Source organism: Coregonus clupeaformis, chromosome 19 (assembly GCF_020615455.1).
Source record: "Coregonus clupeaformis isolate EN_2021a chromosome 19, ASM2061545v1, whole genome shotgun sequence".
Classification (NCBI taxonomy): domain Eukaryota; kingdom Metazoa; phylum Chordata; class Actinopteri; order Salmoniformes; family Salmonidae; genus Coregonus; species Coregonus clupeaformis.
The window spans coordinates 7033567-7054110 of record NC_059210.1 but is presented as its reverse complement, the minus strand read 5'-3'; the positions used below and the strand labels follow the sequence as shown (position 1 = coordinate 7054110).

The 20544-nt window shown below is 41.4% G+C and overlaps 1 protein-coding gene across 1 annotated transcript; it reads left to right on the top strand.

Annotated features, from left to right (window-relative positions):
• Positions 1-1512: 1512 nt before the first annotated feature.
• On the top strand, positions 1513-19259 carry LOC121531572 (ubiquitin-conjugating enzyme E2 Q2). Its single transcript, XM_041836844.2, is given in 15 exon segments — positions 1513-1745; positions 2482-2586; positions 4770-4892; positions 5264-5302; positions 5304-5321; positions 10439-10522; positions 15766-15822; positions 16147-16231; positions 16467-16527; positions 16618-16708; positions 16811-16869; positions 17149-17197; positions 17399-17494; positions 17600-17666; positions 17790-19259. Coding segments are annotated over 15 exon segments (1125 nt in total). The 5' UTR covers positions 1513-1586; the 3' UTR covers positions 17822-19259.
• Positions 19260-20544: the final 1285 nt, after the last annotated feature.

Here is a 20544-nt window from a genome sequence, read left to right as displayed (position 1 = left end):
AGGAAATCAGTCAATTGAAATAAATTAATTAGGCCCTAATCTATGGATTTCACATGACTGGGAATACAGATATGCATCTGTTGGTCACAGATACCTTATAAAACAGCTATGGGCGTGGATCAGAAAACCAGTCAGTATCTGGTGTGACCACCATTTGCCTCATGCAGCTCGGCACATTTCCTTTGCATAGAGTTGATCAGGCTGTTGATTGTGGCCTGTGGAATCTGAGTATGCAGGCCATGCAATCCACAGGCCATGCAAGAACTTGGACATTTTCAGCTTCCAGGAATTGTTTACAGATCCTTGCGACATGGGGCTGTACATTATCATGCTGAAACATGAGGTGATGGCGGCGGGTGAATGGCATAACAATGGATCTCATCATGGTATCTCTGTGCATTCAAATTGCCATCTGTAAAATGCAATTGTGTTCGTTGTCCGTAGCTTATGCCTGCCCATACCATAACCCCACTGCCACCATGGGGCACTCTGTTCACAACGTTGACATCAGCAAACCGCTCACCCACACGATGCCATCTTTCCGGTACACTCCGTGAAGAGCACACTTCTCCAGCGTGCCTGTGGCCATCAAATGTGAGCATTTGCCCACTGAAGTAGGTTACTATGCCAAACTGCAGTCTAGTCAAGACCCTGGTGAGGACGAAGAGCATGCAGTTGAACTTCCCTGAGACGGTTTCTGACAGTTTATGTAGAAATTATTTGGTTGTGGAGGTCCTGGGCTGCCATGGTTACATGTGATGTGCGGTTGTGAGGCCGGTTGGAAGTACTGCCAAATTCTCTAAAACGACGTTGGATGTGGCTTATGGTAGAGAAATGAACATTCAATTCTCTGGCAACAGCTCTGGTGGACATTCCTGCAGTCAGCATGCCAATTGCACCCTCCCTCAAAACTTGAGACATCTGTGGCATTGTGTTGTGTGACAAAACTGCACATTTTTAAAGTGGCCTTTTGTTGGCCCCAGCACAAGGTGCACCTAATTTGTGAACACAAATGTAAGTCGCTCTGGATAAGAGCGTCTGCTAAATGACTAAAATGTAAATGTAACTTTTATTTCAGCTCATGAAACATGGGACCAACACTTTACATGTTCCATTTATATTTTTGTTCAGTGTACATAGGTAGCCTATATTTCAGATTCCATCTAGGTTCTACCTTGCTGAATAATCACAATAGCCGCCGGTATGATGACAATACCTAGTAAAGGAATTTGGTTTATCTGACAGAACTGTGAGCCTGATGCCCTTTCAGGATGGTACTGAGATCCCATCTCAATAAGTGCCCTGCACTGGCTCAGCATTGTGCAAAAAATACATTAGAATTTTTATTTATTTATTTTTTTACAGAATTTGATTTCAACCAATATTAACCATACATACATCTATATATTTCACCTGTTATGTATTCAGAAACATTGGACTATATGATATTCCTACCCAGCACAACACACACTCTTCTGTTGTTGCTCTCACGCTAACGTGCGAGATCCAGCCCCGACTACGCGGTCGCAATATGCCTCAACTTCCCCCCCTCCCCCGCGGACTGCCTGGCTTGAGATGAGTGGAAGATGTCGGTTTCGGGTCTGAAGGCCGAATTGAAGTTTTTGGAGTCAATTTTTGACACAAACCACGAACGTTTCAGAATTATCGATTGGAAGCCGGATGAGCTTAGTTGTCAGTTTAATGTAACCGGTGAAAAACTGTTGATAATACATTGCAACATCACGGTAAGAAAGACGCTAGCTACGTAGCTAGTTAGCACAGGGCTAGCGATAAACATGACGAATTTGGAATTCTCAAGCTGAACACTGCGAATACACAAATCAGCTAGCTAGCTAGCTCTGTTTTTGGAGATCGTTAGCTAGCCACATAATATAGAAATGTGTTGAGACTTTTCAGTTAGTTTATACTTTATTAACGGGCCATATGTCCAGTTATAGTTAGCTATGCTAGCTAACTTGTTAGCAAACAAGAAATAAGCTCATATTTGTAAACGTTACCGTTGGTTGTTATAAGCTAGTAGGCTAATGCGTCTGGAAAAAACTGATAATGTATTTTGCCACCCAGCCAATCTATAAATTGTTTCTGATATTTGTACCTTATTTTGCTGATACAATAACTTGTCACAAGGTAACGTGACCTGTGAACACAATTGCTGACTAATGGAGATAAAGAATAGTCCTGCGTAAAATGATTGTTCGCATTAGCTAGCTAGCTAAAAACCAGGACATAACGTTAAAAGTCAGTGCGTGACTAGGTAGGTAGGTAGTGCGTGTTGCATATTTATGGATGCTTCTATAAGTGAGATATCATTATTTTATTCTGAAGTAGCTTCACCTACTAGCTACTTAACTAGTAAATTAGCTATTTCTGTTTGTAGATATAGCGTGTCAGTTCAGCCCTGTTCCATTAGAGCTTTGCCTAGTAATGATGTGATCAATTTGATCATCCCTCCCCTCCCAGGAGTCATACCCCTCCACACCTCCAATCTGGTTCGTTGACTCTGATGACCCAAGTCTGACAGAGGTGTTGGAGCGCCTGGAAGATGTCAGAAAAGGCACCTCTTTGGTAAGTCACTCACCTGTGTGTGTGTGTGTGTGTAGACTTGACTTTTCTTCTTTCAACACGATGTGCTGTAGGATGTAGCACCAGCTCTCATGGAAGGCATAGGCCCTAATACCACCTACACAATTGGTTGATTGTAAAAAGGGTCAGTCACACTATATGTATTTTACCCAAAGTGAATTAGTCATGCGTGCATACGTTTTTACATATGGGTGGCCTTAGCGGGAATTGAACCCACTACCCTTGCAGTTGTAAGCGCCATGTTCTACTGACTGAAGGCGTCCGTCCGCATGCTTCCCATCCGAGAAACAGTTCGGAACAGTTTGTGCATATATTATGACATTTTGTGATGTTTTGGTATTTGGCAAGCGCTTTTTTTCGTCTGTTCGTGCGAAACATTTCTCAAGGCAAGCCGAAGTCTACGCCCCCTTCGTCAGTGATTGGGCAACAGTAGGGATTCTTCAATGAAGTGTTTATCATTCAACGAGCTAATCGTTTTCATGCACATTTTTTCACTTGAAATACTGAACCAAACACCTTAGATGTAAAATTGCGTGACTAAGATCTCCTCTGCAAAAACGTCAAAAATGAATGACACATTTCTTCAGTTATCTTTGATTAATTCGGACTATTTTGAGGAAGTGGATACTGGCTACGGCGTCTCAAGATGGAGAAACGGTACTATTGCTGCTTTTTCCCCCTTGTTTTTCAAGGCGAAGGTCTTTAAGGGAGTATGCGAGCACACTCGTTCGGTCCTCAGCTAGGCGCCAGCTGAACAGAAGCATGCGGAAGGCTTGAGCCACGTAGAACACTGACTGTAAGTCGCTCTGGCTCATATGGAAATCATAGTACCTCCTTCACAATTGGTTGATACGTTACTGGCAACTAGGTCGTGGCGGAACATAAATATAATAAGTTGTATACTTCAAATTGACCACAACTAAGCCCAAAAAGAGATTGTATTTTTCAAATACAAGGATTTCATACCTTGATTACATTAAGACACGATCACATACAGTGAGCTCCAAAAGTATTGGGACAGTGACAATTTTTGTTGTTGTGTTGGCTTTGTACTCCAGCACTTTGGATTTTAAATGATACAACGACTATGAGGTTAAAAAGCAGACTGGCAGCTTTAATTTGAGGGTATTTTCATCCATATCGGGTGAACCGTTTAGAAATGAAAGCACTTTTTGTACATAGTCCCCCCATTTTAGGGTACCAAAGTTATTGGGACAAATTTACTAATGTGTATTAAGTAGTCAAAAGTTTAGTATTTGGTCCCATATTCTTAGAACGCAATGATTACATCAGGCTTGTGACTCTACAAACTTGTTGAATGCATTTGTTTGTTTTGGTTTTCTTTCAGATTATTTTGTGCCCAATAGAAATTAATGGTAAATGATGTATTGTGTCATTTTGGAGTCACTTTTATTGTAAATAAGAACAGAATATGTTTCTAAACACTTCTACATTAATGTGGACGCTACCATGGTTACGTATAATCCTGAATGAATCGTGAATAATGATGAGTGAGAAACTTACAGACGCACAAATATCACACCCTCAAGACATGCTAACCTCTCACCATTAGAACAACAGGGGGAGGTTAATACCCTCAAGACATGCTAACCTCTCACCATTACAATAACAGGGGGAGGTTAGCATTTTGGGCCTCTGTTAGATATTTATGCCTCTGTAACTTTCTCACTCACAATTATTCACGATTCATTCAGGATTATCCATAATCATTGTAGCATCCACATTAATGTAGACTTTTTTTAAGAAACATTATATTCTTATTTAGAATAAAAGTGACTCCAAAATGACACAATACACAGTTCACCTGATATTAATGAAAATACCCTCAAATTAAAGTGGACAGTTTGCACTTCAACCTCTTAGTCATTGTATCATTTCAAATCCAAAAGGTTGGAGTACAGAGCAACAAAAAAAAAAAATATTGTCCCAATACTTTTCTCTTTTTTATTTATTCCTGGGAATACTTTGTGAACAGATTTCCTAAATGAACCTCATTTTTAACTGACTTCCTGGTGTTTTTTAGTATTTTTTTGCCTGTTGACGACCCCTGCTCTACAGAGTTGGTGGTATTGTAATATTGTGAAAAAGGTTCAGAGATACTGTAGAATGACAGTTGACCTGTTTTTTTTGTTTTGTTTCCCCAGCTCCTGCAGCAGCTGAAGCGTCTCATCTGTGACCTGTGTCGGCTGTACAACCTGCCCCAGCACCCAGATGTTGAGATGCTAGATCAGCCCCTCCCTGCTGGGCCCATCAACCCAGAGCGCAAGGTAGGGCTCATTCTAGAATGAGATTCTATTTCTTTGGTAGGCTTGACAACCCCATATAAATATAATCTGGAACTGGTGGACTCTGATTTGAATCACATTTGCAGGCTGACCCCACAGTATGAAATCAGTGAATATTCAGTTGGTTTGAATCACACTGTCAGTGGAAATAATGTCAGCTTCAAATTATGTATCAGATTTGAATCTAAATATTGTGATTCAAGGATGGGGACAGCCCTATCGCAAGGCAAGGCTCTTATTCTGGGCCTGAGTAACATTCCATACCCCATTGAAACAATCAGAAAGGCGTGCCTTGTCTTTAAACTCACAATCTATTTTCTTTCTTTCCTTTTTCCTGTATTTTTCCTTTATAGCACGGACCAGCGGATGAAGTGACATCCGAGGAGGAGGAGAGAGGAAGAAATGGGCGAGGTGTGTGTGTACCTTGGGTGTGTGTTGTGTGTGTGTGTGTGTGTGTACATGTGTACCTATGGACAACGAACATTACATATGAAAATGTATGCACTCACTAACTGTAAGTCGCTCTGGATAAGAGCGTTCTGCTAAATGACTAAAATGTAAAAAAAATGTAAATAGAGATAATATCAACATTCACCTTAAACTTCTTGTGCGTGTGCTGAATATACAGTTGAAGTCAGATGTTTACATACACCTTAGCCAAATACATTTAAACTCAGTTTTTCACAATTCCTGACATTTAATCCTAGTAAAACATTCCCTGTCTTAGGTCAGTTAGGATCACCACTTTATTTTAAGAATGTGAAATGTCAGAATAATAGTAGAGAATTATTTATTTCAGCTTTTATTTCTTTCATCACATTCCCAGTGGGTCAGAAGTTTACATACACTCAATTAGAATTTGGTAGCATTGCCTTTAAATTGTTTAACTTGGGTCAAACATTTTGGGTAGCCTTCCACAAGCTTCCCACAATAAGTTGGGTGAATTTTGGCCCATTCCTCCTGAAGGTAGGCCTCCTTGCTCGCACACGCTTTTTCAGTTCTGCCCACAAATGTTCTATAGGCTTGAGGTCAGGGCTTTGTGATGGCCACTCCAATACCTTGACTTTGTTGTCCTTAAGCCATTTTGCCACAACTTTGGAAGTATGCTTGGGGTCATTGTCCATTTGGAAGACCCATTTGCGACCAAGCTTTAACTTCCTGACTGATGTTGATTCAATATATCCACATCATTTTCCTTCCTCATGATGCCATCTATTTTGTGAAGTGCACCAGTCCCCCCTACAGCAAAGCACCCCCACACCATGATGCTGCCACCCCCGTGCTTCACGGTTGGTATGGTGTTCTTCGGCTTGCAAGCCAACCCCTTTTTCCTCCAAACATAGCGATGGTCATTATGGCCAAACAGTTCTATTTTTGTTTAATCAGACCAGATGACATTTCTCCAAAAAGTACGATCTTTGTCCCTATGTGCAGTTGCAAACCGTAGTCTGGCTTTTTTATGGCGGTTTTGGAGCAGTGGCTTCTTCCTTGCTGAGCGGCCTTTCAAGTTATGTCGATATAGGACTCGTTTTACTGTGGATATAGATACTTTTGTACCTGTTTCCTCCAGCATCTTCACAAGGTCCTTTTTGCTGTTGTTCTGGGATTGATTTGCACTTTTCGCACCAAAGTATGTTAATCTCTAGGAGACAGAACGCATCTCCTTCCTGAGCGGTATGACGGCTGCGTGGTCCCATGGTGTTTATACTTGCGTACTATTGTTTGTACAGATGAACGTGGTACCTTCAGGCGTTTGGAAATTGCTCCCAAGGATGAACCAGACTTGTGGAGGTCTACAATTATTTTTCTGAGGTCTTGGCTGATTTCTTTTGATTTTCCCATGATGTCAAGCAAAGAGGCACTGAGTTTGAAGGTAGGCCTTGAAATACATCCACAGGTACACCTCCACTTGACTCAAATGATGTCAATTAGCCTATCAGAAGCTTCTAAAGCCATGACATCATTTTCTGGAATTTTCCAAGCTGTTTAAAGGCACAGTCAACTTAGTGTATGTAAACTTCTGACCCACTGGAATTGTGATACAGTGAAATAATCTGTCTGTAAACAATTGTTGGAAAAATTACTTGTGTCATGCACAAAGTAGATGTCCTAACCGACTTGCCAAAACTATAGTTTGTTAACAAGAAATTTGTGGAGTGGTTGAAAAACGACTTTTAATGAGGAGGAGAGGAACCTAAAGTGTATGTAAACTTCCGACTTCAACTGTAACTTATCTTGTGTGTATGTATACTATATATAGTACACATACACATATAACCTCTCTTGTGTGCAGGCCTTGAAATGAAGGGCGTCCTGTCGTCCCTGGGATGATAAATAATGTCTGGGACGATAGATCCTAAATTCATACAACCACTGTACATAATTAAAATGTAAAAAAGCAATGAGGCGGATGCAACTGATCTGAACGTTTATCTTAAAATATTGATAAACAATTTACATTTTAGTCATTTAGCAGACGCTCTTATCCAGAGCGACTTACAGTTAGTGAGTGCATACATCTTTCATACTGGCCCCCCGTGGGAATGGAACCCACAGCTCTGGCGTTGCAAGCGCCATGCTCTACCAACTGAGCGCAGCAATGCGCACACGGCAGTTGGCTACGTGCAAATGTTTCAAAAATGCAATTTGCGGCAACGCACCGTTCTAAAAAGCCACTGCACATCCGAGCGGTTTCATGTGACTGAGATGAAAGTTAGAAATTTAGAATGAGGGGAGATTTAAAGATGCAACAACTAGCATTGGGTTGCTAATATGATTAGGATTGTGTCTTTGGCTGCTGGACAATGAAATAAAGTTGATTTGAAAACCAATAGAACATGAGAAAAAAGCTAATGGCCTAAGGGAAGCTATTATAAAATAAATCCCTCAACATTTCTATGGTCCTATTTTGGCTAGGCTACCTTTAAACAAGGTGAGACATGCCCCTATAAAATGACATAAAACCTCCAGAGTTTTAAACAATTACGTTTATGGTTAAATAGTTGCAAAATGCTGACTGCCTCCGCTCAGATTGCAAGGTGGGTGATAGGCTCTTACCCTCCACTCTTGTGACCATTTTTGACCTGAACAAACCGTGCGTTGAGTGGCCAACGTCAACAGAATCAAGCCTATAGACGTTAATGTTAATTATCCTACATTATATTTGACAAACATGACTGGCGTTTAGCCTATATGTAATTAAAAGTCTCATTACGCATATTACCTAGGCTACACTTTGACATGTAGGCTAATTATTTATACTGAACAAAAATAAATGCAACATGCAACAATTTAAATAAATCAGAAAACCAGTCAGTATCTGGTGCGACCACCATTTGCCTCATGCAGCGCGACACATCTCCTTTGCTGGTCTCAGACAATCCAGCAGGTGAAGAAGCAGGATGTGGAGGTCCTGGGCTGGCTGGTTACACGTGGTCTACGGTTGTGAGGTCGGTTGGACGTACTGCCAAATTCTCTAAAACTGCTTATGGTAGAGAAATGAACATTACATTCTCTGGCAACAGCTCTGGTGGACATTCCTGCAGTCAGCATGCCAATTGCACACTCCCTCAACTTGAGACATCTGTGGCATTGTGTTGTGTTACAAAACTGCACATTTTAGAGTGGCTTTTTATTGTCCCCAGCACAAGGTGCACCTGTGTAATGATCATGCTGTTTAATCAGCTTCTTGATGACTGCCTCGCCTGGTTCACCAACTACTTCTCAGAGTTCAGTGTGTCAAATCGGAAGGCCTGTTGTCTGGACCTGTGGCAGTCTCTGGGGGTGCCACAGGGTTCAAATCTCGGGCCGACTCTATTCTCTGTGTATATCAATGATGTCGCTCTTGCTGCTGGTGACTCTCAGATCCACCTCTACGCAGACGACACCATTTTGTATACATCTGGCCCTTCATTGGACACTATGTTAACAAACCTCCAAACGAGCTTCAATGCCATACAACACTCCTTCAGTAGCCTCCAACTGCTCTTAAACACTAGTAAAACTAAATGCACGCTCTTAAATCGAACGCTGCTTGCACCCGCCCGCCCGACTAGAATCACTACTCTCGGCGGGTCTGACTTAGAATATGTGGACAACTACAAATACCTAGGTGTCTGGTTAGACCGTAAACTCTCCTTCCAGACTCACATTAAGCATCTCCAATCCAAAGTTAAAACTAGAATCGGCTTTCGCAACAAAGCCTCCTTCACTCATGCTGCTAAACATGCCCTCGTAAAACTGACTATCCTGGCGATGTCATTTACAAAATAGCTTCCAACACACTACTCAGCAAATTGGATGTAGTGTATCACAGTGCCATCCGTTTTGTCACCAAAGCCCCATATACTACCATTAACGCTCTTGTTGGCTGGCTCTCACTACATATTCGTCGCCAAACCCACTGTCTCCAGGTCATCTATAAATGACTTCTAGGCAAATCCCTGCCTTATCTTAGCTCATTGGTCACCATAGCAACACCCACCCATAGTCTGCGCTCCAGCAGGTATATCTCACTGGTCATCCCCAAAGCCAACACCTCCTTTGACCGCCATTCCTTCCAGTTCTCTGCTGCCAATGACTGGAACGAACTGCAAAAATCTCTGAAGCTGGAGACTCTTATCTCCCTCACTAACTTTAAGCGTCAGTTGTCAGAGCACCTTACCGATCACTGCACCTGTACACAGCCCACCTGAAATTAGCCCACCCAACTACCTCATCCCTATATTGTTATTTATTTTGCTCATTTGCACCCCCAGTATCTCTATTTGCACATCATCTTCTGCACATCTTCTATCACTCCAGTGTTAATACTAAATTGTAATTATTTTGCACTATGGCCTATTTATTGCCTTACCTCCATAACTTACTACATTTGCACACACTGTATATAGATTTTCTATTGTGTTATTGACTTTATGTTTTTTTACCCCATATGTAACTCTGTGTTGTTGTTTTTATCGCACTGCTTTGCTTTATCTTGGCCAGGTCGCAGTTGTAAATGAGAACTTGTTCTCAACTGGCTTACCTGGTTAAATAAAATAAAATTGATATGCCACACCTGTCAGGTGGATGGATTATCTTGGTAAAGGAGAAATGCTCACTAACAGGGATGTAAACAAATTTGTGCACTGATCTTGACAGAAATAAGCTTTTTGTGCGTATTTATATTTATTTATTTGTTTTTGGACATTTTATTTCCGCTCATGAAACATGGGACCAACACTTTACATGTTGAGTTTGTTTTTGTTCAGTGTATGTACATTTATGCAAAATTAGATTTGAATATTATTCCAATGTTGGGCTTTTTTTAGAGGCACATTTTATTTTATTTCCTAGAGTAGACCCGTGTATCAAAACATCCAAAAATATTTTTCTTCATTTGGGACTGTTCATCTTCAGTTTGGGATGGTTGAAGTTGCACTAAAGGTACGATTCTTGGAAGGTGATGAGGAAAGGCTGTGCAGAACTTCTATAGTTTATATAGTTTCTATACTATATGCAATAAAAGTGTATATTGTGTTCAGCAGGACATAGAAGACCTGGACCACTATGAGATGAAAGAGGAGGAGCCAGTAGATGGGAAGAAGTCTGAGGACGATGGCATAGAGAAGGTAATTACTGTGATACACCTGTCTCTCTATATCTATATATCTCTACCTCTCTCTATATCTATATATCTATATATCTCTACCTCTCTCTCTGTCGGTCTCTCTCTCTCTCTATATCTATATATCTCTACCTCTCTCTCTGTCGGTCTCTCTCTCTCTCTATATCTATATAGCTCTACCTCTCTCTCTGTCGGTCTCTCTCTCTCTCTATATCTATATATCTCTACCTCTCTCTCTGTCGGTCTCTCTCTCTCTCTATATCTCTATATCTCTACCTCTCTCTCTGTCGGTCTCTCTCTCTCTCTATATCTATATATCTCTACCTCTCTCTCTGTCGGTCTCTCTCTCTCTCTCTCTCTCTATATCTATATATCTCTACCTCTCTCTCTGTCGGTCTCTCTCTCTCTCTATATCTATATATCTCTACCTCTCTCTCTGTCGGTCTCTCTCTCTCTCTATATCTATATATCTCTACCTCTCTCTCTGTCGGTCTCTCTCTCTCTCTATATATCTATATATCTCTACCTCTCTCTCTGTCGGTCTCTCTCTCTCTCTATATCTATATATCTCTACCTCTCTCTCTGTCGGTCTCTCTCTCTCTCTCTCTCTCTCTCTATATCTATATAGCTCTACCTCTCTCTCTGTCGGTCTCTCTCTCTCTCTCTATATCTATATATCTCTACCTCTCTCTCTGTCGGTCTCTCTCTCTCTCTATATCTATATATCTCTACCTCTCTCTCTGTCGGTCTCTCTCTCTCTCTCTTTTGTATGTATATCTATACTGAACAAAAATATAAATGCAACAATTTCAACAATTATTCAGAGTTACAGTTCATATAAGGAAATCAGTCAATTGAAATAAATTCATTAGGCCCTTAGCTATGGATTTGACATGACTGGGAATACAGATATGCATCTGTTGGTCACAGATACCTTAAAAAAAAAAAAAAACTTTGCTGGATATTGGCGGGAACACCCTGTCGTACACGTCGATGCGAAGAATCTCGAACATGCTCAATGGGTGACATGTCTGGTGAGTATGAGGCCTTGGAAGAACTGGGGCATTTTCAGCTTCCAGGAATTGTGTACAGATCCTTGCGACATGGGGCTGTGCAATATCATGATGAAACATGAGGTGATGGCGGCGGATGAATGGCACGACAATGGGCCTCTGGATCTTGTCACGGTATCTCTGTGCATTCAATTTGCCATAGATAAAATGCAATTGGGTTCGTTGTCTGTAGCTTATGTGTGCCCATACCATAACCCCACCACCACCATGGGGCACACCGTTGACATCAGCAAACCGCTCGCCCACACGACGCCATACACGCACGCTGTCTGCCGTCTGCCCGGTACAGTTGAAACTGGGATTCATCCGTGAAGAGCACACTTCTCCAGTGGCCATCGAAGGTGAGCATTTGACCACTGAAGTCGGTTACGACACTAAACTGCAGTCAGGTCAAGACCCTGGTGAGGACGACGAGCACACAGATGAGCTTCACTGAGACGGTTTCTAGCAGTTTGTGCAGAAATTCTTCAGTTGGGCAATCCCACAGTTTCATTAACTGTCCAGTCGGCTGGTCTCAGACGATCCTGCAGGTGAAGAAGCAGGATGTGGAGGTCCTGGGCTGGCTGGTTACACGTGGTCTGCGGTTGTGAGGTCGGTTGGATGAATTGCCAAATTCTCTAAAACGGCTTATGGTAGAGAAATGAACATTACATGCTCTAGCAACAGCTCTGGTGGACATTCCTGCAGTCAGCATGCCAATTGCACATCTGTGGCATTGTGTTGTGTGACAAAACTGCACATTTTAGAGTGGCTTTTTATTGTCCCCAGCACAAGGTACACCTGCGTAATAATCATACTTTTTAATCAGCTTCTTGATATGTCACACCTGTCAGGTGGATGGATTTTCTTGGCAAAGGATAAATACTCACTAACAGGGATGAAAACAAATCTGTGTACAAAATTTGAGAGAAATAAACTTTGTAACATTTCTGGGATCTTTTATTTCAGCTCATGAAACATGAGACCAACACTTTACATGTTGCGTTTATATTTCTCTTCAGTGTATATACGCTTGACTTCTTTTAGTTTTTTTCTCAGTCTTCTTTAGCCTGGTTGCAGTCAGGCGGCGTGTGAGTTTCAAGTTAGGGGGAAGTCCCAAAAATTGCTTTTTATCATAAAGTATTGCATGCATCAATCATCGCATTTGCAGACAAACGTAAGATAGCCTACTATTCCTAATGTGATGAGTAGATTGGATAGTCATAATTTAGGCTAATGAGATAAAAAAAATAATAACAACCTTGTCTTAAATGCAACCATCTAATCGAGGCCTATGAAAAGGGGAGACGGATTTGTAGGCTATGACGTCCAATGTAGCCTGGAGGAGGAAATATTGTCCTAAAACAACGTAATGATAAAGACCGTGAATACGCGCGCTCGCCGGGGATATGGCCGATGCTCACCTCTATAGTGCCAATAAGATAAGCTACTGAGTGAACAGTAGCCTATTGGGAGTAGAGAACTTTGACAGCTAAAGACGTTTGTTTCTTCTTTTTCGGTTTCCCCCAGCGATTGTATTTGGAAAATATTACGCCAGGCCTATTTTAGATGCTTTTCACTGGCAGCTGCAAATCAACAATCAGCTAATTGATTTGCTGCGTGTGCTGACCAAATTGCACGCTTCCCAACTAGTTTATGCCCTGGCCTTGTGATTTTAAAACAATACACAGCTATTTTTTTTTAAAAGAAGCTAATGATCCTCTGTGGCTAAATCATGCTCTCTGGTGTAGTGTTTTGAAGGATGTTATTTATTTTTCTATAGACAGGAGTAATTATGTATACTGAACAAAAATATAAAGGCAACATGTGAAGTGTTGGTCCCATTTTTCATGAGCTGAAATAAAAGATCCCAGAAATGTTCCATACGCACAAAGTTTATTTCTCTGGAATTTTGAGTGTGCTATTGGCATGCTGACTGCAGGAATGTCCAACAGAGCTGTTGCCAGAGATTATGGCCTAATGAATTTATTTGAATTGATTGAATTCCTTCTATAAACTGTAACTCAGTAAAATATTTGAAATTGTTGCATGTTTCATTTTTGTTCTGTATAATTTTGGCAAATTAAATTTACTTTAGGGGAAGCTTATCCCAGTGGTCACCAAACCGGTCAATCCCGATCGACTGGGTCAATCTCCAAGGGAATCCTAGTCGATCACCAAACATTTCTGTAAAAAACCCAAAGATAAAGCGTTCCTACTATATCTTTTTTTATTTTTTTTGTGCTGTTGGCGGTAGGTGCACTTGATTCAGCAGCCCTAGCGCCGGGAAGGCAGTGTTCCCATGTTGAACCATTTAATGTGTTTGAAGGTAGAACTCCGCAGGCCCAGAGAGCAAATCAAGTGCACCTATAGGCCTACCGCTGGCCAATCAGATAGCTCAGATAAGTGTCTGCATAGTTTCCTCGAGCTATAGGATGCAAAAAGAAGCCTCGAACACACAAAGTTGATACTGTGAGATTAAAACGTTTCAAACCATGACTAGAGAGAGATTCAACGAATACAGCGAAGAGCTGTTGATTTTATGAGTAACTTAATGTTTAAGGTGTTATTCAACACTGTTAACACCTTGTTCAACAATTTTTTTAAGCCATAAAATGCGCATTCTCCCTACTTTCACTCACACTACAACCAGCACTGCAGCTGCAATGAATGAGTATAGCAAAGTGTTCCGATTAATCTTGCGTTGTTATTATTAGCGGCTTGTGTCTTTTTTAATATCGAGGAATATTTCACTTTCTCTGGTCATAGGAGTAACAACATGAATTGGTGCATGAGGCTGAAATAATGCATTGCCATCAGCTTGAAGACTGTCTCCTTTTCACAGCAGAGGAGGGAGAGTGGCGGGACGGTGAGTCAGGTGACCGGCAGCCTCACCGCTGTTCTCTCCCTCCCTCCCCCCCTCCCTCAGACTGACCATCAGAAGCAGGCCATCAGTCCAGTAAAATAAAGAAAAGCACCTTATTATGCTCAGCCAGCTGTGCCTCAAGTAATACAACATGTTCTATTACCAGTGTGATCATATACCTCAAATACTGCACAAACCTCAGTGCTACAGAACTGTTTTTAATTGGTTAATGTTGCATAGGGCTTACGTTTTTTTTAAAAGTCATGTTTAAAATAAAATAAAAAATAATAATCTGAGGGGTAGATCTCGTCTTGCATTTTGACTCAGGAAGTGATCTGGACTCAGAAAAGGTTGGTTACCACTACTCTAGTCTATTGGACCGACCTCCTATGGTTGCAGACACTTCCAGTATTACATTCCACTCCATGTCGTTCGCCCCAGAGACGGGTCCTTCTTCAATCTTCAAATATGAACATTCCATCATTAATGAGCTGGAGGAGATCAGAGGGTTTGGGTTTCCACTAGTTACCACAACCGCAGTCAAAATTGGCTATATAGTAAAAATGTATGAAAACAAACATTTGTTTTTTTGGTGGTAATAGAAGGTTAGGTTTAGGATTTGGTCATGAGTTGCTTTACCACAGATATCCTCCAATCACAAAGGTTATGTAAATATTGGAACTCACTTTTTTCTTTCTCCACAGATCGTGTTAGTGTCAGGTTGCTAAGCAACCTTTTTATTTTATTTTTTGTCCAGACAACCATTCTGTCAGAAGTTGGTAGCTTACCTCTAAATTCTCAAACTGAATACATTCTGCAATTCCAAAGACAAAACGTCTTAAGGCTTGCCTAGCTAACAGCTAAATCTTTGTTTTTGACTTTGTTATAAATCTTATTCTACTTTCGAGGCTCCGCATGTTGTCATGGAAAATATGTTATTTCCAGCAACCAATGAGCACCTCCTCCGGAAATCCAGCTGCGTATTGAACGCTGAGATTGCTGAAAGGCCATTCTCCTCTTTTGGCATATGACACAAGAAGTGGATTGTTAGACTGGTTAACCAGACTACGTCTTCCCTGCATGTTTTTAGAAAATTGCTCCTTGTAATTGTGCACGTAAGTGTTCCATTGTACTGTGTTCACTTTGCTGTGTCCCGCGGATATTACTACTTTTACTATTGTTTTACTATCTTAATGTATCTATTTGTCGAAACATATATATATATTTTTATCATTCTAACTTTGTATTATTTAATGACGCACTTCCTACTGCATTTTTTTTGTACATAATGTGCTGTATAAATAAAGTTGAACGTGATTTGATTTGAAGGAGAACCTGGCCATCCTAGAGAAGATCCGTAAGAACCAGAGGCAGGACCACTTGAACGTAAGTGCTCATTCGGTAAGATGTCTTTCTTATTTTTCAGGGGGGGGGGGAAACGGGAACATTTCCACCGTTTTTTCTGTCTCTTGTCTGTTTTTCTCAACCCAGTCCTCAGGGACCCCCCAGCCATATTTCATCCATTGCAAAACTAGCTCACCTGATATCAACCAATCATCAAGCCCATTGTTGGTTGGCTAAATCAGGTGCGTTAGTGTTGGACTAGATCAGATATGTGGAGGTACGTGTGGTCCTGGAGGATTGGGTTGAGAAACGGTGCACTAAGGTAGCCTGGTTCTGATCCATGTTGTGTTGTGATGCCTGTTTCAGGGTGCCGTCTCTGGTTCCGTTCAGGCCTCTGATCGTCTCATGAAGGAACTCAGGGAGATCTACAGATCACAGAGTTACAAGACAGGTGAGAGATCTATAGATCAGAGTTACAAGACAGGTGAGAGATCTATAGATCAGAGTTACAAGACAGGTGAGAGATCTATAGATCAGAGTTACAAGACAGGTGAGAGGTGGCCTGGCTCAGCACCCCGTTGGCCCTAACCCTTCAGTGTTTTGTAGATCTGGATTGATGATGATAATGGTGATAACATGTTGATTAACAGTGATGTTCACCTGCATATCTTGTTATTCATTTCCAGGTATTTATTCAGTGGAGCTAGTCAATGACAGCCTTTATGAATGGCACGTCAAAATAAGGACGTAAGTATTCAGATCCAGGTGTTATTTCATAGAGCTGTGGTGGCTTCCCCTGTTTTCCTATAGTCGAGTCATTCTGTCTTTATTTTACAGGGTAGACCCAGATAGTCCGTTACATAGTGACTTGCAGGTTCTGAAGGAAAAGGAAGGGTTGGACTACATTCTGCTCAGTTTCTCATATAAAGTGAGTTTCATTCGTTGATCGATTTTTACAAATTGATTAACTTTTTTTTCGGGTGTGAAAGCGGTTTTGAGATAAAGGCGTTTTCTTGTTTGACTCTTGCAGGATAACTTTCCTTTTGATCCACCGTTCGTACGGGTAGTCTCCCCTGTGCTGTCTGGAGGGTGAGTGCCGCTCAGTGAAGTCTGGATGGACTCCTATACTTCTGATTCTACCCTAGAGTAGTCTGGCAGTGCTTTTCGTCATGCCCCTGATGCAAATCATTCTGAATGACTAAACCATTGAGACTATCTTGATGATGACAGGAAAGTTTAATACTTTAGCTTCTGCTAAATTGCTAAAAATGAGATGTGCCTAATCCTTGTCTGGTTTGTTAACCCGGTCTCGGTACTTCTCCACCTTGAACTGGTACTGAGCTGGTACTTCTCCGTCCTGTATTTCAGGTACGTTCTTGGCGGAGGGGCCTTGTGTATGGAACTTCTCACAAAACAGGTCTGGATTTTAATACCATTCATACAATGTTCATCCCTAACTAAAGTTGCTGAAGAAGCTGGCTGTTTCTCTTTGCTCAATTGTCTTTAAAAAAAAATATATATATATATTCTCCTCACCTCCTCTCCTTCATTGCCACTGATCTGACAGAACTGACAAGGTTTCAGCCAGCCCAATTATTATTTCTTTGTGTTGTTTCAGGGCTGGAGCAGTGCCTATTCCATAGAGTCTGTCATCATGCAGATCAATGCAACCCTAGTGAAAGGAAAAGCCAGAGTGCAGTTTGGAGCCAATAAGGTAAACAACGGTAGTACTGGTACCATTTGGTAACCATAGATATGTCACACCATTTCAGGTTGTTGAAGATTTAATCTAATCTGTATTTTCACTGTATTCTTCTAGAATCAGTACAGTCTTGCCAGAGCACAACAGTCATACAAATCCCTGGTGCAGATTCACGAAAAGAATGGTAAATGATCCTCATTGAACTATTAATCCATATGAACATAAATGAAACCTTGAATGATTTTTATATAGATTATTATACAAATCTGTGGTTGTTGTGACAACCTTTGTGTGTTATTCATTCCAGGCTGGTATACACCTCCTAAAGAAGATGGGTAAAGAAGTAATTTCTCATACACACTGGGAACATAATGTCTTTGGGTCAAAAACAATATTTCTTTCTTTTTGAACTATTTTCTCCCTTCTGACTTATTGGGAGTCGTATCATCTTTCTTGTGGAAACCAACTGGCAAATTCTTCCGTCTCGCCTGTCGTCGGCTCAGTAGACCAGTATCTCCTCTCTGCCTGACCCAACAATGGGCCAGCCTCTCTACTCCCCCCTCCAGCGTCGCTCCACTGCCCCCCTCAGCACTTCATCTGAGGAGAACGTCTGTTATAACTGAGGGGATCGCGGTACTCCATCTTTTATACATGCTCATCATATTTTGACTTTTTTTACATCTTCAAGGTTTTTGTGTTCCTTTTTTTTCTCTCTCAATGTGGAGAACAGCCTTTTCTTCTTCCATACATACGCTGGTTTGACGACGTGGGCTCGACTCATGATAATCCTGATCAGTTCCTCCTCTCGATGAGATGACCTACCTACAGCTGACTAGAGCTGGTTTGTTCGTATCCCCAACCACCACCACCTGTGTTTAGCGTGAAGCTGCAGGCTCTTACAGCCAGCCACAGCATTGGCAGTGGGATTTTAACTGAAAGCTCTCTGTGGTGACAGTTGGATTTTAAAACGAATAAGAAGAAGCTGTTTCAGTGATGTCACCTCGGTCATCTTTTAGTGAGGCTACTCCTTTTTATCCCCTCACTGTGTGTAGTATTTACTGGTACAAAATGCAGATGTTGTTAAAAAGAAATATTATATGCTTAAATGTATTGTTATTCTGCTTGCTGGCTTTTTTTAAATGTCCCAGGCAGTAACATCATGTGCCAGATTGGTGACAAAATGGTGGGTGACTAGGATGCAGGAAGGGGTCTGAACTGAGGCTGAGGCTGTGTCCCAAATAGCACCCTATTCCCTACATAGTGCACTACTTTTGACCAGAGCCCTGTGGGAATGAAGAGGCAGGATGTAGACAACACTCTCTTAGGAAAACAAAGCCAACTCTGGATCGTTCATGTTTCACGTAAATGGATGGTGAAAATAGTGCCACTACGTTGGGAATAAGGTGCCATTTGGGATGCAATCCATCTACCGCTCCATACTATTTCCTCGCTGTCCTGAAGGAATGCGGCTGTTGATCCTCGGTTACAGCATCACGTCTGAATATATCTTTGTAATGATTTAACTGAGCTGGCTCCACCAAGCACCTGTCATGACCACTGTTGTAATGTATTTAAGGGGCTCAAATAGATGGCCTGGTTCCAGATCGGTTTGTGACATCTTCTGGGGTTGGTCTGTACCCATATGTTCATACTGTCATACCATTTCTGTACCATACCGGGGGTATGCAGTATTACCGAATGTGCACAGAAGGGGCGCTATTTCACGAAACAAAACAGAAATAATGTTATTTTTTATTTTTTAATGCACAAACCAGTTTAAGCAACAGGGATCTTGGTCCAGGAGGGGATTGAATGTCTCTGCTGTAACCAAGAAGATGATCTTGACTTTTAGCCACTTAGCAAACCAGATGCATAGCTGGAGCCCTGAGCTGGATATCATTTATTTAACACATCTTAGATTTCTTATAGTTATACTTAACTTAAAGTTATAGGCAGTGGCGTAGCACGCACTCACAATCCCCCCCTGGAAAAAAAGTAATTAAAAAAAATACGGTGTTGAAAATCATACCGTTTGTATTTCGAAATACCCCGGTATAAACGGTATGTATCGCCCAAGCCTACCGTCTTCCAATGATCATGTGACTGGGGAAGATGGCACAAATAGACCTGGGCCCAACCAGGCTGGAGCATAGCATACAAGGCCCCCATGGTACAACACATAGTAAGTCATAATGAAACTGTGGATTTTATCGTTCACTCTACCCATTCCTGAATCAAACGTATTTTACCTCTCCCTCAGACAATACACTTCCCCAGCTACATTACCAGTTAGTTACCATAGCTACATTACCCGCTAGTTACCATCGCTACGTTACCATAGTCGGTTACATTACCAATTTAGTTACCATAGTTACATTACCAGTTAGTTACCATAGTCCGCTTTAACTGGAGATTTGAAGCGTTGTGAGCCTTAAACAATTGTATGTTTTCAATAGATCATGTGGTCCTCTGTAGCTCAATTGGTAGAGCATGGCGCTTGTAACGCCAGGGTAGTGGGTTCGATCCCCGGGACCACCCATACGTAAAAATGTATGCACTGTAAGTCGCTTTGGATAAAAGCGTCTGCTAAATGGCATATTATTATTTATTATTATCATATTTTGAGTTATTACAGGACAAAGAGTTTTCATTGGGCTGTGCTAGTATACCAGTAGTGAGTTTTAATGGGTGATATATTCTAAATTCTATAGCTACCTAAATTGAAACGCAGTTACCTATACTGAACAAAAATGTAAACGCAACAATTTCAACGTTACAGCTCATATAAGGAAATCAGTCAATTGAAATAAATTCATTAGTCACTAATCTATGGATTTCAAATGACTGGTCATGGGCGCAGCCATGGGTGGGCCTGGGAGGGCATAGGCCAACCCACTTGGGAGCCAGCCCCACCCACTGGGGAGCCAGGCCCAGCCAATCAGAATGTGTTTTTCCCTACAAAAGGGCTTTATTACAGACAGAAATACTCCTCAGTTTCATCAGCTGTCTGGGTGACTGGTCTCAGACGATCCTGCAGGTGAAGAAGCCAGATGTGGAGGTCC